The sequence below is a fragment of the Grammomys surdaster genome, unplaced genomic scaffold (assembly GCF_004785775.1).
Source record: "Grammomys surdaster isolate TR1022 unplaced genomic scaffold, NIH_TR_1.0 186, whole genome shotgun sequence".
Taxonomy (NCBI): domain Eukaryota; kingdom Metazoa; phylum Chordata; class Mammalia; order Rodentia; family Muridae; genus Grammomys; species Grammomys surdaster.
In genome coordinates this window covers 7,742,101-7,766,442 of record NW_021604631.1, presented here as the reverse complement: position 1 = coordinate 7,766,442, position 24,342 = coordinate 7,742,101, and the positions used below count along the sequence as shown (strand labels likewise).

At 37.9% G+C, this 24,342-nt stretch overlaps 1 protein-coding gene across 1 annotated transcript in view; it reads right to left on the bottom strand.

The window, feature by feature from the left end:
* Window positions 1-23,150, bottom strand: part of LOC114622053 (maltase-glucoamylase, intestinal-like) — a gene marked incomplete at its 3' end in the record, with an annotated part of 52,300 nt that extends 29,150 nt beyond the window's left edge. The window contains exons 1-14 of the mRNA XM_028768410.1: window positions 23,027-23,150; window positions 21,211-21,338; window positions 12,587-12,704; window positions 11,178-11,287; window positions 10,526-10,677; window positions 9,253-9,424; window positions 8,298-8,397; window positions 7,574-7,686; window positions 6,796-6,921; window positions 4,662-4,793; window positions 4,339-4,455; window positions 3,357-3,470; window positions 2,443-2,527; window positions 1,070-1,187 (exon numbers count right to left, since the gene is read on the bottom strand). Coding sequence (XP_028624243.1) covers window positions 1,070-1,187; window positions 2,443-2,527; window positions 3,357-3,470; window positions 4,339-4,455; window positions 4,662-4,793; window positions 6,796-6,921; window positions 7,574-7,686; window positions 8,298-8,397; window positions 9,253-9,424; window positions 10,526-10,677; window positions 11,178-11,287; window positions 12,587-12,704; window positions 21,211-21,338; window positions 23,027-23,150 — 1,709 coding nt within the window. The remainder of the gene's footprint in view (window positions 1-1,069; window positions 1,188-2,442; window positions 2,528-3,356; window positions 3,471-4,338; window positions 4,456-4,661; window positions 4,794-6,795; window positions 6,922-7,573; window positions 7,687-8,297; window positions 8,398-9,252; window positions 9,425-10,525; window positions 10,678-11,177; window positions 11,288-12,586; window positions 12,705-21,210; window positions 21,339-23,026) is intronic.
* Window positions 23,151-24,342: the final 1,192 nt, after the last annotated feature.

The window sequence follows — 24,342 nt, the reverse complement described above, 5'->3', positions numbered from 1 at the left end:
AAGTGGGCTTATCAACATTACTTTTGAATGTTATATGTAGAATGATACTTTGGTAATAATTTTATAACAAATATGTTTTAAAATTAAGTATAAATGTGGTATTTTGTAATTAAATGCATAAAAGATTTTTAGTTGAAGGTCTGCATATGTGCACATTAGTAAAAACCTGTACAGAGCTGACTTTGTAGCTCAATAGTAGAGCACTTGCATAGCAGTTAAAGCACTGAGTTCTCCTGCACTGAAGAAATAAGACTGTAGAACTTCTCCATTTGTCTCCAAATGGCTAAAACTAAACCTGTTACTTTGTTAATCAATGGTGTGTGCTTGGCCCCTTGGCCTTGTTTCTTGCTCTCAAAGTTACAGTAAGAAAAAAATTCTCATTACATCTCTATCATTATAGAATTTATTTTCATACAAAGTCTGTGGGTCCAGGCTAAAACCTCAAAGCCCATGGATATCTACAAGACACTTGACCCTCTACATCCTTTACTTTACAAAATGTAGAAAGACAAAGTGCATAGAGAGAAAAGCCTAAATGATGCTTGCAATATTTTAGATACTTGTCCTTGATACATTTCTTAATAGCTTTCTTCTGATTTTCTATTCATTCATTTACTCATTTGTTATCTCATTTTTTATGTATTGTGTAAATATTTGTTGGATTTCTTATTCTCTGCATGACAATTTTTTCATCAGTAATGATAACCATGTTTTTTAATATTTTTGTCAGCTTTAAGTGTGTGTGTGTGTGTGTGTGTGTGTGTGTGCCTGTATACATTGGATATATGCACATTATATGCAGGAGCCAGAGGGAACTAGAAGAGTGAATCTGATTCCATGAACCTGGATTTAACAGACAGTTGTGAGCCACCCAATGTGGGTGCTGGAAACCAAATAAAGGTCCTCTAGGAGACATGCTCTTAACTGCTGAGCCCTATGTACCAGAATGCCATCCTGCCCCCACTTTATCTTTCATTTAGACTTTTAACAAATACTATATATGAGTCACCAAGCCTCTAACATATCTATAATTTAATTACATATAAGTTCATAATAATAATGGACTCACTCTGCTGTGGCAATGGCCATGGAATATCCGTACAGATTGTGGACATCATAATGCTTCCCCCAGTGTTGAACTGCATCCATGCAGAGAGTCTTAGAGAACAAGTACCCATCCAGGACCTCTGCGCCAACAGCAACAACAATGAATATCCAGTCAGGGAAAACCTTAGATGCCGACTTCTTACTTCTTAACTACAGTATAACCTGCAAAAATGGCTGCACTGGGCAGGCCTTAATTGTGTGTTCTTATCATCATCAACATGCTGTGTTCTTATCAGCAGGAGACCATCTAATGGATGTAATTTTCTGATACAAAAATACATTGTGTCATTCACACACCCCTTGTTGTCAGACACAGAAAAGATAACCTAATTCAACTAGAATTTCCATCTGAGTTTTCTTTCAAAATATCAAGCATTAGGTGAAAATGTAATTTAACATCTGACTCCTTTTGCCCTTGATCATATATTGCATAGAGAGATTCTAGTCTTAGTTCCATTCTTAAATTCTCTGTTCCTCCTGTACCACTGTGGCTCCCACAGAAATGGACTGTGTGTTCTATTGATTAAAATAGCTTCTTAATAATTTATTTGCTTATGACCTACTTTTAGAAATCCATTATAAGTGTTAATGCTAAATTAACACTTCTAAAAACCAGTTGGCAACCCTAAAACCCATAACAAAACTATAAATAGCTTCTATCACTGAAAGAATTAAGTGAGAACTGTTTGGCCGTCCATCAAATCTCTTCAAAATTTGATTCTCACCTACATCTGCCTCAAGTTCCTAGTTTGCTATCAGATTGAAATGACCATAGCTATTGTAGTCCTCGAAGTTTTGTTCCATTCTTGATGAAAACACAATTTTCTTCTTGGTTCTGTGTCTTTCTTCAAACTACAGTTAATCCTATAGTTCCACAGCCATATCCTCAGAAGTCTGACTTCAGTTGACTATATAGTTCATGCCCACCCTTCAAGCTGTGAACAGCACCAGAAGTATCCCTCACCTAAAGATCAAAGCTATCCTCTTCCTAGTATTTCTTGTAAGCTCTGGCCTATGAGGTTCATCTTGACAGTGGCACTAACTAAGGACTAGCCTCTGGAATCAGCATCGTATGTGTTTTGCACTTTTTCCTACAATGGCCTAGACCGGGCATAGAAGGACTAGATTACCCATCGAGAATGCATGCCTCTTCAGATAACCATAGACAATATATTGAAACCCTTCCCTAGTTTTCTATATGTAGCTCCCATATTTTCCTTTTCACTGTAAACATTATGTTCAAACTCCCTTGTCCAGTGGTTCAAGTCTATCCTTTTAAATTTAAAATATCACACACACTGTGCCATGTCAATCAAGCTAACCACAATGACTTACTTGGTGTGAATGGGGGATTATTCAAGTTGTTTTGGGAACATTCAGAAACTGAACCATCAACAAAGTTGGAGACTTCATTCATATCCTACCAGACAGAGAACAAAAATCTATCAGGCAAAGTAGGATGCCATGTTTTTAATACTAGTGTTATTCTTTTTTTTTCTGATAAATCAGAAAAATTAGTGTAGATATTTATTTTTAAGAGTACCCCATGGGGGAACAAAAAAAAGAGTACCCCCATGGATACAGTAAAAATATGTTCTTGTCTTCTCTACTCACTGAAAATTTCACAGAGTAAGTTCTTAGAATAACTTTGAAAGGATACATATTTATAATTACTGAAAGTAAACAATTCCTAAATATATTATCAAAAGTTTCAGTATATTTGCTGTCATATGTTTCAACCTATAATATCTATGTGCCTAAATAGAACTGTGAATCTACCTCCATATAGGTACATATATAAATATATACATAAAGAGTGGGACAGTGTATCCATCTTTAGGTGCTATAATTTTTTTATAACAGAATTTTTGCTGTTATCTTTTTAGCTGATTGTATTATGTGAATCTTCTACAGTTCTTTTATAAATGGAAAAATTTCAACTGTAGGCCAAAATCTTATTTAACATTGGTTAATGTTAACCTGTGTTACATTCATTTTCATTTGATTTATGAGCTATTACTCCTTAACACAGTCAGATGGTACTTTGTGCCTGCGTACTTTGGTTCTGGTTAATCTGTCATCAAGTCAAAATTTAAAAAGCCTCAACTTGAAATGAAAAGTCCGGGTACTTTATGACAATATAAGGAATATGTTACACTTGTTTTTATATTTTTATATACTACATGGCTCAAAGTCAAAGCCAGAGTTTCACACTGTTAATGTCTCTATGAGTAAGTCTTAAAACTCACAATCCAAATTCCATCAAACTCTACTACACGGTGGAAACGCTCAAATTCGTTTGTCCACCAATCAGTACATTTGGGACTGGTGTAATCAGGGAACACAGTTGTTCCAGGCCAGACCTGTGAAAGATGAAAAGAGAAAGCATTAATAATAAATTAAATGAATGTAGAATAAGCAAAGAACTTTATGTAGGCATTCCTATGTGATCATGGTGACAGAGGCAAAAACCACAAATCTTCTCAGCATAAACTCTCTTAGAGAATCAACCACTCTCAAGGGAAGTAAAAGGCCACCTGAGAGAAATACTTTTTAAAATGTTGATTGACTATTTAAATGAATTAATCCAAAGATAAAAAACATTGTTTAGTTTCCTAGTCTTCAACTCTGGTATACAATACTATGTTACTTCCTCTACTTTGAAGTCTACAAATTGAACATAGAAATGTTACGTATAAATTTCAATTGCCCCATTACAATCTGTAGATTCTAATATTAGTTACATTTCTCTATTCTTTCTCAATCCAATTCCTTCAGACACTATAGTATGGAGGGAGGGCAAGCATATTAAAGGTAAGACAGATGATAATACCTTCATGAATAAGAAGACAACAAAATATTTTTTAAAGTGCTCTTTGACAAGAAACTGAGTTGAGTGGTATGGCCTATATCCACTGGATTTTCCTAGTAGAAGGTGACTAAGGCCACTTACCAAGCAATGTCAGTGGAACATTGTGAGAAGGAGGAGTATAGTGACATGAGGGGACAAAGTGAGGAGGTAGACATTCTGTGAGTTGCCATTTAATGGGATCTGGCTAAGAAAAGCATGTAAAAGCTAGGGTAGATTATAGGTATTTGCATATGAAAAATGTAAGGAAAAATTTATCCTCAGTATTCTCAAGTCCTTTGAACATGCACCAAAAAAACACATACTTATCCAGATACACTCAAACCCAGCCAGAACCAGAGCCACAGTTTCTCCACTGTTACCTCTCCAATGAGTGCATTGATGCCATCAGAACTATTCACCCAGATTTTCAGTTCTGAACCCCTGTCGTATGGGCCATAGGGATTACTTAAGAATGAGTTGTTGGAAATGGCTGGATCCTAAGAAACAGGAAAACATAATGAAAAACTTACTTTAAGCTAAAGACTGGACTTCAAAAAAAGTCACCAATAAAATAATCACATTCAAATATAACCAGTGAAGGCATTACAATATTTTCATTTCTTTGGATGGCAAGGAGGGAAAAGGGCACATGATGAAAATGATGAACAACACCTGATTTTGGAGGGAAAACGGAAACACATACCAAAATGATAACAAGTTTCTGTCCATTATTGTGTAGCTCCTTAACAAACTCTGGGAAGCCTTTAAAATTCACCAGGTCATAAGTGAAGTCCCTCCTCTGGTCCATATAATCAATATCAGCATGCTGAACATCCTGAAAGAATACCGGCATCCACAATTGATCATCTACACATTTTCCCGTTAAAGAAACCAACAAATTATGACCTTTACTATTCAAGATAAAAGCCAACTGCTGTGCTGGAATCTAAATGCAGTACTGTAAGTCCATGTTATTCAAATGCACTATTTCCCAGAGAGGTTTGAGAAATGAATGGCTTTATTATATTCCTAAGGATAAGTCCCACCCCTGCAATCAGATCAACTGCACGATTTATGACAAATCACTGGTGCTATAAAAATAAAACTCACCCTATGCCAAAGATAAAGAGAAGGAGGGATTTTCTCTTCTCCCTTCTTCCTTGTTCACATCCCAATAACTGTTTTTGTTATCACTACTATAATTCATTGACATTTATTCTTTCCTAGCTTTATATGAAAATACTGGCACCCAAACGAAGTTTAGACTGTGTCTATGACCAGGACATGGAGAGGAAAACAGAACAGGATTACCCTAGAGATTTTTTTTTAACATTTTCTCTTTCTATGTCTTCATGAAAGCTAATTTCCCATTACAGCCTCCACTATATCAGAAATATTCAAAATTAGTCACTCAAAGCACAAACATTTAAGTACAACATATACTCTATGCTTTATTGAAACTTTTAAGAGTGAACACCCATATGCAACTCTGAGTTATTTCAGTAGTTTCTTTCACACCTTATACCACTGTGCAACAGTACATCCTGTTCCTCCATTCCGTAGATTATCCAGGAAGGAAATATCTGCATGTATTGTAAGAAGAACCATACAGAGCAGAGAGCAGCGATGGTGCTAGAGATCTGAACTGGCAATCTTGTTCCTTCTGCTATCTACAGCTAAGTGGATGGGATTTTGAAGTAAGTACAGAAGACACTTGACATTCTCATTACTGTGCTGGCTGTGCTTCATTTTCCTTAAATCAGCTCTGCCTCCACTGTTTCTGTCTAGCATTCCTTCTCACCCCCAGAGACACAGTCCTGAGGGCTAGAAGACAAGAGAGGCCAGCCAGATCTTTGGCCAAAAGAGAGTTGAGTCACTCACCCAAATCACAACTAATTACTGCCTTCCCCTAGTCATCCTGAGAGCTTTCAGTCTCACTTCTTGTACATTATGTTTCTCACATTTTCTTCCCCAATTCAAAAATATCTACTGAAGTTCTGTTTCAAATACAAAATGATCACAGTATGCAGGAAGAAAATCCTGTTCCCTAACTAATGAACAGCAGCCAAAATACCAGTGTGAAACAAATGCACCTCGACCTTGTCACTTGATTTTGTAAATCAACTTAACTATGAATTCTTAGCCAACAGGCTAAGAAAATGGTTAAAATCAAATTATTTCCCTAATTTTGCTTCAGTTTCTTATGCATGAAAAAAGGGTCAATTTAGATAACTTGGGCCTGAACCAGTTTGTGTTAGTGTATGCGTGTGCATATGTTTGTGAGGGAGTGATGTGTGTGTATGTGTGTGTGTGTGTGTGTGCACATGTTGCCTAACTCTTTGAAATCTAGAAATATCTTCTCCTCTTCAATGTCCACACGAAATATTTGTTAAAATGTATTAAACTGTAAGGGATAGGGAGATGGAAGGCCTGAATCAGGCATTACCTGACACAAAATCTGAGAATCTAGCTTATACCAAGGTCTTTGAGTAACTGCATATCACCTTTATAGTGAACCTCTAACATGATATTTTTAAGCCAAAACAATCCAATATATATGTATATATATATGCATATATTATGTTTATATAATATTTATATATTATTTATATAATATATAATATTAATAATATTTATTATTAATGTTTACATGATATAATGTTTATGCATGTGTTATGTTTATATATGCTGATATATATATATATGTTGCGTAAAAATTCATTTTATTACCCAAAACAGAAAAAAAAAACTCATAGAGAAAGAAGTATGGGGAAGTCAGAGGCTGTTCCTGTTCTTCCCTCCTTGGATTTCAGGGTACTATGTTCAAGCTTACTTACATAAGGGAGTTGTGCTGCACGGTTTCTCTCCACGACTGCTTTCATATTGTCTAGGGTTTCATAATCATACCGGCTGAGCTGAAACCCAAGTGACCAGTATGAAGGCAGAGCTGGCCGTCCAATGAGCTAGAAGAAATACATGAAATGAAAGTTAGCACGCAGATGGTGGGAGTGCATGAGGGAGACAGATGTCTATGTAGCATGTCTTTCTTGCTCTATATCTTAACTTTAAGGTCAGGTCTCCCTCACATTCAATTTGGAATTCACTGATTGGTCCCGCTGTATCAATGGTTGATGAGTTCACCCCAAGGGTCCCCCCGTCTCTTGTCACCCCAGAGAGATTACATGTGTGCACCTAGCCTTTTACATAAGTGCTGAGTGTCTGAACACAGGTCTTCATGCTCATGCAGCTAGCAATTTACCAATTAAATAATCTCATCAGCACAATACATTTTAAAACAAAGCCTTTTTATGCATTGGTTTGGGGCACAAAACATGTTCAATTTTCCAGTATATTGAGTCATTAACATCATAATGTTAATCAACTTGTACATCCCCTTATAAGGGTAAGGCCACATTTGGGGTATCTTTATATCCTTTCACATTTTTTATACTATGAAAACTTTATAAAGAAATTTCCATTGCATAGACAAAATCTGTCCTGCCTTTTACATGTTTCAGCTTAAGTGTGTCTAGCTCACATGTCTGTTTAAACTTACATCTCTTAAATATTTGCTACATAGGATTCCTTTAGTCACAACCATGATTTCATATTTACCTCTAGATATTCTTGAACAACTTGCTCAGGTGTGTTCCCCAAGAACACATAGAAGTCCAAAATTCCCCCAATGGTGCGGTATGTGATTGCTGGGGTAGGCTGAAGGGTAACCTCTTAAAAGATTAAAAGAAAAGAATATTTAAGAGTTATTCTGTTAAACAGTATATCTACAAAAGAGCATAAAATTGATTATGAAAAAAGGCTTATGCAGACCTTTGGATGCTAAATCAATGCTTACTCTCAATGTCTATGTTCATCTTATACGGGTGCTGTGTGAACCCTACCTTTGAGTAGCACTGATCTAAACCAACAATTCTAAATATCCTATGCCCACCATTAACCCTGGGAGATGTTGATCTTTCTTTTCTTCCCTTGTGGTGACTGTGCTAGAACTCCCAGTCAAGATCACTTAATGTAGGACTAAGGAGGGATCATGCTCAAGAACCTGTCTCACAGTAGATTACAGGAAGAATTATCCTAACTTTGTAACAGCAAATATATCAATGCAAGCAACCAGATTCAGTAGCTGAGAAGCGAGAAGAACCATTTTGTGCATAGCTCCCATTAGGCAGCAAGGAAAGGATGTAAAGCTAGAGAACACAGCCATCCCAAAGCCATGCTTTAAAGGCTGGGAAATGGATTCCCTCATTTAAACACAGTGTTATAAAGGGGTCACGGATACATCCTGTGCTTGTTTATTTGAGACTATTCCTTTGTCCTTTACCCATGGCATTGCTGTTCATCAGAAACACCCCAAAGGACAATCCACTACTATCTTCAAGGCACAGGAAGAATGTCTGCACACCATACAAGTTATATCCGTCCTGTTGAAGACAGTTGAAAAATAAATATTTACAATTAGTCTAAACATCACATTGTGTTCAATGAAGATGCCAATGAACTTTATGAGTTCAGATCTCTGTTCAGAGGATGTTAACAAGTGACAATTCTAGTACAAATACAGAGATCTTGACTTTGTTAAAATATGAAAAGATAAGAATTCTGAAACTACAGTTCATAGAATCTCTTTTCTCAAAAAGATCTGCCTGATCCCAACTTAACCTTATATGCAAGTGGTCTATTGAGTTTTAATATAAATAATCACCATACAGAGCCCTAATGGGGCCAAAAGTCCACACTGCCCCTTGGTGTTGTTCATGGTTTACGCTTTGACCGGCAAAGGGCTAAAGCTCTAAATTAGGTCATCATCACCAGCTGTTCTACGTAAACTGCTCTCTCAACACATTTTCCACTTTTCTGATAGATATTTGGGAAGCAGGCAAGTGTTTAAGTGAGACAGGGTGAGGATAAGGTGCTGTCTCTGCTGTCTGAAAGACAGTTTACCATGGGCTCTTAACTTGATTTCAATGGGAAATATATTGAGCATGTTCTATGAGACATTTATTCTTCTAGATACTGTACATGTTTCAGTAATTTAACCATCACCACCACATGAACCTCACTTTAAGTTTCACAATCCCTGAACAAGCTGGCTAAGCCCCTGTCATTGTCAAGTTTTATAGATGAGAAACCAAAGACCCAACAATTTGCCCAGAATCATATAGTTGATAAGTAGAAGATCTAAAATGCAAAACAGCTTCACTGGAGGTTCTCACTCTAAACAACTATACTATAGGTTAAAGTTGTGATATTCCGAGGAAAGGGGCCTGAAAGCTTACCTCATTCGGGGTTGTGTCTCTGGCAAACATGGACCACGTCTTCCAATTCATATCATGTCGGTACTGCTGGTGCACATGTTCACCCAGACCATATACATTAGCACTTGGCAGGCGGGTAGAAAGCTGCAGGAACTGGTCAGAAAAGAGAAGGGGCCCAATACTTGAGTCAAACCTAAACATGGGAGGGAAACACAGTCATGAGTGAAAAGTAGGGAGAGAAGGATACAGCAGCATAGACAAGTGCTTTCCTCAGCTCACCAGCACAACACTCCCTCTCCAAGCCTTCTGCTGACATGCCCCCAAAAGGGAAAACATCTCCAGGCCAGGTATGACTGTGGTACAACCCTTGCTTGGTCCTTAGACACATTACAACACAACCAGAGCACTGTATTCAAATGATCATAGACCCTTAATAAGTCTTGATTGGTACTTGTGTGATTAGGTAGATGGGCAAAGGGGAAAAGAAAAATGTGCAGACAAAAGAAAGTAAAAAGAAGGACGACTATACACACACACACACACACACACACACACACACACACGCACGCATGCACGCACTCGTGCTTGGAGCACAGTAAGGTCAGCAGTTTACACACTTCCCCTTATCATCATCTTCCTACTGCCACCCCTATGATAAGTTTACAAACTTTTTAATTTCATTTATACCCCTGAGTATGCCCCCCTCTGGCACTTCAAGTCTTTGTGAGGCTAGGTGCTTCCTCTCCCACTGAGGCCAGACAAGGCAACCCAGCTAGTAGAACATAACCCACATATAGGCAACAGCTTTTGGGATAGCTCCTGTTCCAGTTGTTCAGGACCCACATGAAGATCAAGCTGCACATCTGTTACAAGCAAATGGATGAAACTTAAGGATGTCATCCTGAGTGAGGTAACCTAGTCCCAAATGGACATGCATAGTATGTTCTCACTTATAAGTGTATATAAGCCATAAAATACAGGCAATATGTTATACTCCAGAGACCCAAAGAAGCTAAACAAGAAGGAAGGCCCAAGCAAGGAAACTTGAATCTCACTTATAAGGGTAAATAAAATAATCGTAAGAGGCAGATGGAGGGAGGGAACTGGGATAGACAGGGAATGGAGAGGGAAATGGGAGGTCCAGGATCAGGTGTGGGGAAGAACAGGAGAGATGGCTAGATGGTCATAAAAATGAATGGAAACCTGCAACTGACAGGTATGAGGAAGTGGGGGGCATCTCCAGGACCAGACAGAGAGCTGGGATAAGGGAAGTACCCAAGTTTCCAGAACTTACAGCACACGGTTATTGCTTTTTCTGGTGACTTTGATGCCAAATGGCTCCTTGGAGACCTCAACGTTGTAGTTCAAGGAAGAAGCAGCATTTCCACTGAAGGGTTTCACATGCTCATGGGGCACTTCGTACCTGTCCTTGGTTTGGTCAGTCAACTGCACAGAGAGAAGAATAGAAACAAAGCTCAAGTGAAAACTTACCTAACTTTCAAAACCATCAGTGGCCTTTCCAACACCAGTACTTTCTATGCAGATAGACCTGGAAATTGGACAGCGATCAAACTGACATTATATCTAAAGTAATGTGGTTGCAACATTGCCAGCTTCATGAGCTTATTTGTTGGGCATACATCAGTCTTCGGGTAGAGGTACACTGTGATTCCGAGGACACGGAGTCCCCATAGAAAGTTCAAAGCTGTGGCATCGTCTTGTTCCCTTCTACAATTCCCATGGTATCTATGACAAATGAGTGGAAACTGAAAGCTCATTGGTAAACTCAGTATGTACTGAGGAAGTTTCAGCACAGAACAAAAGTTATTGAAGACCCTCCCCAAACCAGCATCACATAACCACAAAATGTTCTCCCTCGCAGGAACCACAGTTATGAGGTTATAAGAGACCCTTTAAAAGATTTTCAAAAGCGAACAAGCTCCAACCTTAAAGTGGAAGCGGTTCGATGTCTGGTACTCTGCTGTAAGCAGGATGTTCTCGATGCCATTTCCGAACACGGGTGCAGAAGGTAAGTTCTTCAGTGCAGCTGTGAATCCTAACATGTGGAGGAGAAAAATATGTTCATACTTGGTTTGTAAATAATGGCTACATAAAATTAAGCTTTTGGTCAAGGAAACAAACACTTTTGTTTCTCAAAGAAGGGAATATACAGATACATATGCCCTATATACCCATCTCATCTTGAACTGGACCCTGAAGCCCTTAATACCTTATCCAAAAGTCCACATCCCTTTTCAATAAGTACAGGGTGAAAATATAACCCAAAGGACTAATTCTTATGCTTCGTGCTCATTGATCATCCCATGTCAATCCCACACCTTTATGTCCTCAGTTTTTATTTTTTCTCAATTAGGTTCTCAATATATACAGTATCTTGTACACTGAAGTCATGTCTTCAGATAAACAGCAATTGAAGACTTCAGCCTTGAAGAGCCCCACCTCTTACACTAGGAGCTTCTCCACAGTAGTACCCACTATCTCTCTCCTCCCAGAGGACTCATCATGGTGCTCTTTGCTTAAGGATAGGAAGACTATTAGCCCATGAAGACTGTCATTAACTAGGTAACTTCTGAAGCATGCTTATATAGTTGCAGCTCTTTCCATATCATGAAAGCAACACCAGAATAGAGCCATAAGGAATCTGGGGGATTATTAACTTCAAATTCTAGACTTTAAAAATAATAAACTTGAGAATAAAAATTGCCATGATAATTATACGAAGTCATCAAAGTGAGGCCAGACCTCTGCATACACGCTCTGGTTGTTTAGCTTGGAGTGTTTGTCGGACTCCTAAACAATGGGACTGGGAGAACTCTGATTCTTTTGCCTGCTCAAGAATCCTTTTTCCTCTTACTGGGTTGCCTCCTCCAGCCTTGATATGAGAGGGTTTGTGCCTAGTCTTGTTGCATCGTGTTGTGCCGTGTGTAATTACTATCACTGGGAGGCTGGCTCTTTTCTGAATGGAAATGAAGGAACAGTGAATCTGAGGAAGAAAGCAGGTGGGGGAAGGGCTGGAAGGAGGGGAGGAAAGGAAGTCTCTGGTCAGGATACATATTGTATGGGAGAATAGTAAAGAAAAAGAAAATAAATAGATCTTAATATACAAAGAAAAGACAAGAAAGAGATACATACCAAAAAAAAGGTGGAAGCCAGAAACCAAATAAAATCTCTGAATTCCTAAGGCAGAAGGTAATTATTCCTTGATGCCAAATAGGATCTAATCACTGTGCCTACCTTTGTCACATGGGCAGTGTGACAGCACTCTGTGTGTTGTTTCAGAAGTCCCTTAGGAAGGAGCCAAGCCTCCAGGCCTAGGGTTCTACATTCAGCATACCTGCATTTGTGTCTACAGAGTCACTCTCCATTTTGTAGCCATGATTTCTGGAATAGTAGCAAGGAAGACTGATAGATCCCTGAGGATCCCAACAGCAGCCACGCTCATCACATGTGGCCTGAAACAGAGATTAGCCCGATCAACTCCATTTAGTCATAGAATATTACCTTTTAGGAACTACAAGTCAGTTCATTGAGATTGTGATGTCAACAACTTCACTTTTACAACTGAGACCTAAGGCAGAACATCAAGGCACAGAACTTCTACAGTTTTCCTTGTCCATGTTCTTATGAAATGGCTGTAAGAAACTCAATGTATGCTTCACACACAAAAGCTGGTAAATATATTTTAAAATCCTAAACCATAATATAGTTACATCACCAGTATCCCAAAATAAAAATGGAGCCTCGTGTATATTAATTATTACCTTTGGATTGTAAAAATGACAAAATATAAAAAGACTTTGCAATCAAATCTCTTCAGACACTTTCAAATCAAACCAATTTTGATTTGACTTTATATACTGTTTATTTGTATATGGAGTGCAGTGGTATCAACATTTGTTGGGTATCTCTGTGTATGAACTAAATATATTCAAAATACAAATGCAACAGCAGAATATGATGTCTGAAGTCAAGACAAATCATGTCTAAGTGTGTCCCAGGTCTATCATGTCTAAAGGTATTCCCATGTTATCATGTCTAAGAGTATCCCCAGTTTTGTCTTGTTGGAACTTTCAGAAGGACTAGTTGGAAATGCCATACTTTTTTTTTAAAGGCTCAAAGAAGATGCTTTTAAATCTGTATATTATACATCTGTACATATGTACGCATATTCCACACGTGACAAGTTTCTCAACTCCCTACAAGACAGAAAGTAATCTTTCCAGTGCATAATTTTGCCTTAAGGAATGTGCCTGCCTATACCATAATTGATGTCTGTGTTTAGAGGAAGCTAAAATGAGTACATTCTCTTTCCTCATGCACCTAATTTAGGAGAAACATCCAAAATAAACATCAACAGTGCAAAGAAATCTGTCCTTGTATGTTTGGGCTTGAGACTAGTGTCTTGCAACAAATAGGAAACAGTAGGATGACACTCCCTAGATTCTGTCTGTCTTACTGACAGAAGGTAGCTTTGGTCTTGTTCATTCTTTTTTGGTTTCTCCATTAGAGCCTCAACTATGGGAAAAGCAAGCTGTTTTATCATGAAAGGGATCAGGCTTCAAGGAACTCAAGACAGGATTCTTAGTATAACCGCTCCATAGACAGGAATCATGGCAACCCACATGGGTAAGCTATAAGAGTCAGCATGATGTCAGAAGACACTTTTAATGTGGCTTCTGAGAATCTCAGAGGTAGGATTACCCCACCAAACCAAAGACAGTCAGATTTTCAATATAGAAACCATGAGAAAATACATCTTATTCCATTAAGCCATTATCTTTGGGGATAATGTATTCTATAGCAATAGATGATTAATATATCCTGTCACAGTGTTTTACAGATATGTAACTCAAAGTCCACAGAAGTGTTACAGATGTGAAATTCCTGCCAAAGGTTTCTTAGCAATAGAGAAATGAAAGTCAGAACTCTCCATTTCTTTGTTCCCTGTGTTCTGAGATTCACTAGATACATGTTAATGAAAATATGTCAATATCTTAAAGATGGCAAGTAAAAAACTGGTGCGATATATAAATGATTACACTGAAGCAAATGCTAATTTTTATATTAATACCCAATACAAGTTAAGTATTCCTTATACAAAACGTTTGGAACAAGAAATGGTTTGAATTTCAGATTCTTTTCTCAGACTTTTGGATTATTTATCTTTATATGATAAAGTATTTTAAGGACAGAATGCTCTAAACACAATCTTCATCATGATTATATAATAATATTTATAACCTAAAGGTGAAAGACTTTTTGGATCCCTTTCCCTTTCTGCATACTAGTGTTCAACCTAGGACTTCTTGCATGGTAGGCAAGCACAATACTACCCAACCATAGCCCCAGCATTTGTAAAATACGTTTACATTTTTCCCCCATGAAACAATGTTTCATGACTTGCAGTACTCAAAATCTTTCAGATTTTGGAGCAGCATGCCAGGTCTTGGATTTCTGAAGTAAGAATGTCCAATCTGTTTCGAGAGTGAAAAAAAAATAATGTCTACATGCCGCCTCTCTTGCTGTGGGAGCAAATTTTACTGTGGTATATAAACTTAAAACAGCAATTGCAGTTTTGATGTTTCCTTTCTTTTTTCTTTAAATATTAATATACTTTATTAAAATGTTTACATTATTTTTTTAATTTTTATTGGATATTTTATTTATTTACAATACAGATGTCATCCCCTTTCCCCATTTCCCCTCCCTAGAACCCCGTCTCCCATTCCTCCTCCTCATTTATGCTTTTATACCATTTTAGTTACATGTATGTATTAAGGTCAGTTCTAGGTTGAGGAACTAGCAATATAATAGATGCAAATAGTCAAGGAACAAGCAAGACAATAAACACAAATAGTCAAAGAAAAATCAAGTCATTAAACCAAGTTACGTGAACACTTCCATGATCACTGTTTCTAAGGGCTTATCAGGATGACCAAAGTATCTGAGCCTACTTCCCTGTCCTAACCCAAGGACATTTTCATGTCTGAAGCCTACTTCCTTGTTCTAGCCTAAAATTTAGATTCCTGTCTGAAATTACTTCTTTGTTCTAGCCTAAGATTTAGATTCCTGCCTGAAATTACTTCTTTGTTCTAGCCTAATGTCAGATTCCTGCCCGAAGCCCATTTCCTTGTCCTTGGCCAATGTCAGATTCTTGCCAAGCAGCCTCAAAGGCTCTCCACCTCTTCCCCTGATGTTTCTTTTCAAAATGCATTCAGATGAAACCTCAGATTACAGAGAAAAACAGAAAAGGTGTTGGGAAGAACATCAAGTAGAGTGATTTCTATATAAAATCAGAGATTAATAATTTTATTCACTGAGTAGGAAAGAACAAAACTCTGAGCGACAAAAGTAACAAGGACATGAAGTCTCTGTTCATTGACTCAGAAATATCAGCTCCTGCTTCAGAGCTGAGCAACAGTGAGAAGTGGGAGGAGATGCCAGGAGACATTGATAGGGAATGGTCTGAAGCTATGGAACACCTCAGGAAACAACTGCTGAGGGATGCTATGATGACAGATCAGTGACATGGAAGGAGAAAGGTGCACAGAAGGAAAGTAGACTTCAGATACAAAATGCCAACTTCAATGTGAGAATTAACATTTAATAGATTCTGCCCAAACAGTATAGAATGTGTTACCACTAATACATTGTGGGGCAAAAAACAAAAAAAAAGGCGAGGAAGAGACATTCGATCTCAAAGTAAGAAAAGGAAGAAGGCTGAGAGTAAAGCACAAAAAGAAAGAAAAACTCCCTAGGAAAAGCAGTCATGGCATCATGTGGCTTGAATATCTGAAGACATCATGATGGGGACTGTTGGTGGGACAAAGCCCTAGTTCAGTCCCTGGCAGATTTGGTCCCTGGCATCATAGTCCAGGCACAGTAACTTATGCTTATAATCCCAATGTTAGGGTGGTGATTTAGAAAAATCATAGATTCAGGGTCACCCTCAGCTAGAGTGAACTCCAGGCCAGTGATGCTGGATGTGTAAGACCCTATCTCAAAAATAAACAGATAAATGATGTTGAACGAAGACACAAGATTCACAACAGTGAATGTTGAACATTTTCTCTCCTGTGTGGATTTGATAGGGGAAAGGATGTAACAACGAAAGGTGAAATGTTTGGAGTGTAAAAGAGGGAATGACACAGGAGGAAACCGGATGAGTATACAGTTGAGGGAGAGACCATGAAAAGGCCACAGTGAAGCCCTATGCTTTGTACAATTAATATGCTAAAAGGGGAAAGAAGTCTAATTATAGCTAAAGAAACAATCCGTTAAAAAAGCCTTGTAACAGACACATCTGACATTCGAGCTCACAAAGTCTCCAAGTACAACAAGTGAGAGAAATGGTGATTTAAGGGCAACATTCATGTAAGACAAGACTCTCAAAACTCAACCCAGCCTCACAGCTGATAGGAAGCCCTTTAGCCCACCAGGAAGATATCACAGGTCAGATATGACACATACCCAAGAAAGACGAATCAATACATGTGGAGAAAAAGATCTTTAAATCATAGAAATAAAATTGAGATAGAGCATAATGGATTATTTTAAATGCACAGCCCTGAGTAGATTATGATAGAAAATGTAGATTAAAAATGTACACTTTACTTTTTACATAACACACATAATCAGTCTCCTGTATCCACAAGTTTCCACATCCAAGAATTTAACTAAATTTGGATCAAAATACTTTAAACAAGTGCATCTGTACGCCTTTTTTCCTTATCTCCTAAAGCACAGAACATAACACTTCTTTACCTAGCACTTACATTAGAATAGGCCCCTTGAACAATCTAAGAATGACTAGTAGTATAAGTATGATAGTAAAAAGGATGACCCATGGAGGTCTTTATGAATGGCAAGCCATTTTACTCAAGGCATTCAGCATCTGCAGGCTTTTGGTGCATATAGGTCTTGGGGGTATATTTAGGCTTTAGCTCCTACACACAAATGACTAAACTGAATTCACAGGTTTATGGAAATCAAATCCTGATGAAACTGTTTTAAAACAAAATCAAGCTCTACACTGTCCATCTCTTACTTGTGTTGACATTTAAGAACAACAGAAGATGAGAAATTAAGAAGTATTGTCGATGTTGATATAAATCAGTGGATGTTGCTCATCGCACTGAGTCTTGCTGGCTTTTGATAGGTTTGGTTAACATTCTGCAGGAGGCTGCTTCTGAGCCTGGCTGGTAAGAGGATAGGCAAACTTGCCCCAATCTCTTGCAGCCTTGAGTTGTCAGGAAAGAAATCCAATTACCCTGGCCAATAATCTCTGCCCTCTAAGAGTTTCTGAGCCTTCACAAAGGGGAAAAGAAATCACCCAAGTAGAAGCATCTTCTTAGCTGTTTTGGCCAAGGTAGCAGACGCATGGTGAATTCATCTTGAATCTCTCCACCATAGTAGGTCAGCCACCAAGGTGAAGCCTGTAACACACCTGCAGCCAGCAGCACTCAGCATAGAAAAGATCAAGTCAAACCCGATATGGGTCTCAACCCCATAAAACCCTGGCAATACGGTAATTATAATTGTGTATCACTAAATTCGGAGTAGTTACTTTATCACAAATATATGGGGAGATAGGCCACTGCATAAGAAGTCTTACTGTGTGGACATAAGGAATCTGAATCCCCCAAACTCACATAATAATTCAGGCATAGCCACGTGTATCTAATGACTCCAGTGTTGTAGGGTCAGAGTCAATACAGTACTGGGATTTGTTGGTTGCCAAGTTCATTTCAGGTTCAATTAAGAATCTGTCTCAAAACAATGAAATGAGGTCGATAGAGCAGGGCCTGGTATCCTCTGCTGGATTTGATCCACATTTACCACACACAAGATTACGTATAAAGAGAAGCCACAAACTAAGAATACAGAGTTCAGTTCAATGTTAGTGGCTCACGTGTTATGTTGAAATCCCAGTGTTCAGGGATCTCCAGTGTGATGACATTAAGAGAGGAGGCCCCTAATCAGTGACCAAAGACTGATGACGTCACATTGTGAATGAGATTCAATGCCTTTTCCCTTCTCCCTCAATGAGAATGTAGCAAGGCCTACATCAGCATGAACTTCCCAGCATCCAGAACTATGAGAAGTAAACTTCTGTTCTTTACAAGCTACCCAGTCTTGGGCATTCAGTTACAGCAACACAAACTGTATGAAGATAGCAATGTTTAGTCAAACCCAGAGTTTGGGTCAGGTGATAAGCGATAGGCTCACAGTCACCCAGCACTTTCCAGGACAGCGATGTCATTGAGCTAAGAGTATATTGCAGCTCAAGATTCACTCATGTCAGTGCTCCACTTTGCTGTGGTGACAAATTAAAACACTCTTCTTGTTCCTTGGCCTAGAATGACCTGACGTATGCAAAAACATAGGACCAATAAATCTCTATAGGGAGAAGTGTCCTATTTTCTAGTAAAAAACAAGGATTTTAGAAATTAAGGTATTTAACAATAAAGGAATCCTAATTACCATCTACTCACAAAAACAGTCCCTGGCCATTTGTGTGCACAGCGACTTTGTAAAAACTAAAAATAAACAAAGTCAATCTTGAGCTAACAAGATGGCTCAACAGGTAAAAGTGCTTGCTGCCAAGCCTGACGACCTGAGTTCAATTCCTGGGACACACATGATGGAAGGAGAGAACCAACTATTACAAGGTGTCCTCAGACTTCCACACTGTGCACATTGTGAGCACACAAAACATACACACACAAATAGGCATGCAATAAAAAAACAAAATTGACCTTGAATCAGGGAAATATGGTGATTATATACTGTTCCATAACATGTTTCATTTTGAGTAAGGTTTTAAAAGTTAACATAGTCACTTTGTTCCTTGTCAAGGGAAGATCTGATAGTAAAATTTTAAAGAAACACACTTTCTCAGCCATTTCATGATCCAGACCTTCAAGTCTCCAGATCAGACTACAAGTTATTTTCAGAGAACATTTCTCATGACCATTGTGATTATAATTATAAAGTTTTTAATTAATATAGGGTAGAGAAGACTGGTGGGGTGGGTGGTGAGGGAGGACATAAATTTTGGAGGGGACATATGAGGAGGTCTGAAAGGGGTTGGAGGGTAAAGTAAATGCGATCAAAACTATATGTGTATGAAATTCTCAACAGAGAATACATCTTTAAAGTGTTATGAGCATAGAGTGCAATGCTGTTTAAAAAATTACTGCTTAGTGAATATGTTTATCTGAATACACACTGTCTCACTGACTGATAACTTGAAAGAGTAGACAAAGAAACATGACAGTACTCCAGTCAGAGTTCTTCAAAGCAGAGCCAGGATGAGAACACAGGCAGAAGCTCTGCTTCTTTGAGGTGCTCAGGTCCCATGTCTAAACATTGCACAACTTGCAATGAATTGGTAAATATCTTGCAAAGTGTGTAATCAATAAAAGATAACAGCCTTTTCAAATATTAAAAGTTAGCCTTTCTAATATCACAAGGGTTATCATGACTGTTTATAGAAAATATGTCAACAACTTCCATATTAATTGACTATCATAGTGATTAAAAGGATAGAAGATTTTGTTAAGTGTGTCAATTTGTTCTCCCTTGGAATCACAAAATACCTAACCCTGAAAACTTAAGGTTTTTTTTAAGTGTTTAGAAGTATTATCTAACATCCTTTTCATAAACTAAATATATGGACTTTAACTATAAATTTCTGTTCTCTGCCATTAGTAAAATCTGGAATTGGTGGTAAAAGCCTACATCAAGAAGGAGGGTAATGGTGCCTTGATTATAAATGACAAGCTTAAAATCATATCAAGAGCTGTCTTTAAAATCATGGATCACAGAAGGGTAAGAAGGCTAAGCAGTCTGCAATAATAGGAAAAACTATTTAAACTTGACACCATATACAGACTGAGGTGTTAAAAGAGCAGTCAGGCACGTGCAGTTTTACTGTATGTGCAAGTAGACTGAGAAGAAATTGAAATCTCAGAGGAGACTAGAGGAGGTCTCTTGAGGGCCAGCAGCGATTGATGCTGGGAGTGGAAATGCAGCAATAAAGGAACATAGCCATAAATTGACTCATCCTGACATTCTGCTAATCTCCTAGATGAGTGTCTTACTTAGCCATCACCAGAGAAGCCTGTACAGCACAGTGAGAACAGAGCAGCTACCACACATGTCCAAGAACTCATGCAACAGGCATCCACTATGCATTTAATGCTGATCTGTTGTTTCACCTGAGTGGACTTCACTCAGAATTCTGTACTCTGTTTTCAATTAAATATTTTGATTTGCTAAATGTGAATGCTAGGTCACATGCGATGACTTTATTATCATAATACTCTTGGACGTGCGCAAGCTGGTTATCTAGAAACGTTGGACTAAAGTGCCATGTCCTGTCCTCGTACGTTCTTTACTCTGGCGTTAATTACCTTCTTGCTTCCAAAGTGTAACTGCTGAAACTTTGTCCTTATGCTAAACCATGCTTTGTTCACATGCATGATATTTTATTGTAGATCCCAGATAACCTTTTGAAATGGCATCTTGCCAGCAACAAGAAAGGCAACGAGAGAGTTGAGGACTGCAATCAAGTGTAGCCTCATGGAAGATAAATACACTTTCGCTGTCTAAAACTTTACATGGAGCACACTTAACACTAAAAATATGGTATTGCTTATCTGAAATTCTGATATTACTTGGAAACCCAAGGATATGTTCTAGCTCTTCTCCCCTTGAAGCTACATGACCCTACATACATGAGTACAGATTTAGGTTATGTGAGCCACCAAAGCTGTTGTACACACAACTCTCTACCAAATGGGGTAGGGGGAGGAAGTCTATAGGAAGAAGATGAGGAGGAGAAAGATGAGGAGAGGAGAAAGAGAAGAAGGAGAAGAACAAAGAGAAGGATGATGAGAAGGCATTTCACCATGACATGAATTCTTTGATGCCAACAAGATGCATGACACAAACCTTGTCAGATGATTTGTCAGGGATGCAGTTTATCCGTTCCAGCTCACTTAGCACTGGGCAATTGGGAGAGTTAAGAGTGGTCCTGGTAATTGTAGTGTCTGGAGTGCCAGTTGTTTCAGCATCTGAGGCTACCATATTACAAAAGCAGACAAAATGACAGTTAGAATTGTGACCACAAGCATTCAACAGGACTGGGTTCTCAGAACTTCCAACTCTCTTAACTCCTCTACTTGGCTGTACTCTAGTTCAGTGTGCTTGAGATTCTGCAGTTTTGCTTTGTAACACCTTGTTTTATTCTTGCTAACTGTATTTACCTCTGTGTATATCAACATCATCTACTACTTCTTCACTAGAGTTCCCCTGCGATATGGTCTGTACGAGAAGAGGGCTCCATCATTAGATGCTTGTAAAATGAGACATCAAATTCCCTTTAGGCCAGATGAATAAACCATATCCTGTCGGTCAAATCAGGTCAAAATGTATATCTAAAAATGTAGGATTCTTGGAGCATAAATGTACTCATTTATTGATAACTACTTTATGCTCCAATGGCAATAGTACCCATGATAACAGAAACTGAATGACTCATACAATCTAAAGACTGAAGGTCAGAAGACAGCCTGCATGAGTGGTTTCTCTCTCCATTATGTGGCTTCCAGAGACTGACCTCAGATCACCAAGCTTGGCAGCAAGTGTCCATTACTACTGAACTATCATCTCACTAGCCCTGACAATCTAATACCTATTCTCTGGGGACCCCATACTGGAGGTATATACAGAGAAGGCTCTAACTGTGCCATCTTAATCACAGTGACTTCAACTCTGTTTTCTCAGGTGAAACTTAATACATTAGGATACTTCCAAGTGGTCCTATTCTTTGGAAATATAAACTCCAAAGTGAAAAAAGTCATAAAGGAATACACAAGTCTAGAAACTACCCCAAGGCTACAAAACTTTGATTTCTGATTTAAAGAGCAGTAAAACATAAAAGGCATCCTTGTTGTTCTCTGAAATGGAAAAGAAACTTTATTTAAGATATGACCTTAAACAAGCAAAGACATTACAACAAGAAAATGTTTTTTCTAATTGTTATTTGCACTAAGGTTTTTATATCAAAAATGATGCATTAAATACAATGTCTTTGTACCCATATCTGCATAAGGCCTTAGCTCCCTCTTCAGGATTATAAAACTTTAAAAATTAAAAATTAAATGTTTTTTAAAGATCCTTGTTTTCTGCAAAAAGCAGAGATTGATGTAGCTGAGAGTTGAATAGAAAGGACAAGATTGATTTGGCTGTCGTCATAGGCTGGCACTTCATTGCCTGGTTCCCACAAGAACTGATTCTTGTGTGAGGCTGATAGGAAAGCCCAGATCATTCAGCATGTTCTAGCCCTTATTTTGAGATACATCAGCTCAAAAAAAAAAGCCACTTAATAAAAAATAACATGAATAGGTTATTAAGAACCAACTTTTCACCTTAAATAGTTAAATTGATATATAGTAAGTACACATAGTTCTGTTACCACAGCATGTTGTTCATTATCAATATTCACAGAATTATAATTATTTTTATAACATTCAGCAAATATATTTCGGAGATTACAGAGTTGGATCTGATTAAAAGTGGAGATGAAAGTTTCAGAATTCAGACCTACTGTCTATTGACCCGCTACAGTTTGTAGATGATCAGTAAGATACGTACGACCTGCATGCGTTCACATTCATACATACACGAAGGGATATCAAAGCGTGGTGTCTCTACCATGGGTGATGAGTTTGCTCAGGCATGGGAGAGACTCAGAGTGACTCGTTACCATTTGGTTCCTTGGAGTTGGCTAAGAGCACGATTAGAACCACCGCGATGATGAACAGAACAAGCAGCAGAACAATGAGCACAAGCTCCAGAGTGCTGAACTTCTTAAACCTTCGTCTTGCCATCTGAAAAGACAAAAAGCAGTTTCAGATTTAAAATCTGTTTAATTGGAGCTAGTGTATTTTTAATGCCAAAACTCGACTGTGTGCAAAACCTTCCACATGAATTTTCAAAAATAACCATTTAATGATATTTTTGTTTTATCGTTATTTCTATTTGGTTGTCACCTTGTTCCTGCATCATTAGGAGACAAATCTCAAATTTCATACCTCTTATTTTGAAAATACTAAAATATATTTTCAAAACACAAGAAATTTTACAAAACAACCAGCAAAAATACTTATCAGGACACCTACATGTATTTACAGGAATTCCTTATTGTTACCAAATACCTAAACAGTATTAAAATCCACCATTTATAAACTTTTCAAATAAATTTTATAATTTTTAAAGTAGACTTCATGAACATTAGGTCTAACAAAGATGAAAGTAAGGTATATGTATTTTAATTAGTTTATATCTGAGTCCCTTTTCATCAAAAGGGCCTATTCTGTAGACATTGCATGTAACCTGGGTGTCATTAATTACATTCTCCCCATGTTAGCATGTTTCACCCATATATAAAGTTAGTTAATAGGATCCAGAATTTTCCTAGATTTATTTTGATGGTTTTAGCAGCAAAGGAGTATAGATGGTAGACCATCTTCATCAGGAAACATAAAATTTTGTTTTCTTTCTTGTGGTACAGCAGCCATTGACATTTCCCAGGTTTATTATCCCATTTGGAATTATGTGTCAGCAGTACTGTGATTCTTTAATCCTTTAATTGTTAGAGGAAATACTTCTACAGGCAAAAATAACACCTTATCTACTATTCAGTTCACAGGCATGCAGTTCCCAGAGGGAATTCAGTATTTTAACTCCTTTTCTTTACTACTTGGCAAAATGCTTGTTTTTCTGGTATCTTTCAAAGGAGACTGAATTTACTTTGTTTCTAATCACTTTCACAAATTGGTGGATTTAAGCACATTTAACTCCTACTAATCCATTGATCACATTAATTCTCATGTCTTCCTATCTTTGCTTAGAGGGAATCTCATCAAGTTGCCAAACCCCCTAAGAACCTTTTGTAATATTCTTCCTTTCTGGCACAATATGATATCCCTGGTTCCTCTTACACGTTCCATGCCTGGTCTGTAATTGTGTTTCTGCATGGATTCTGTTCTTTCTAATGGGTGTAATATCTAGGAAAAATAG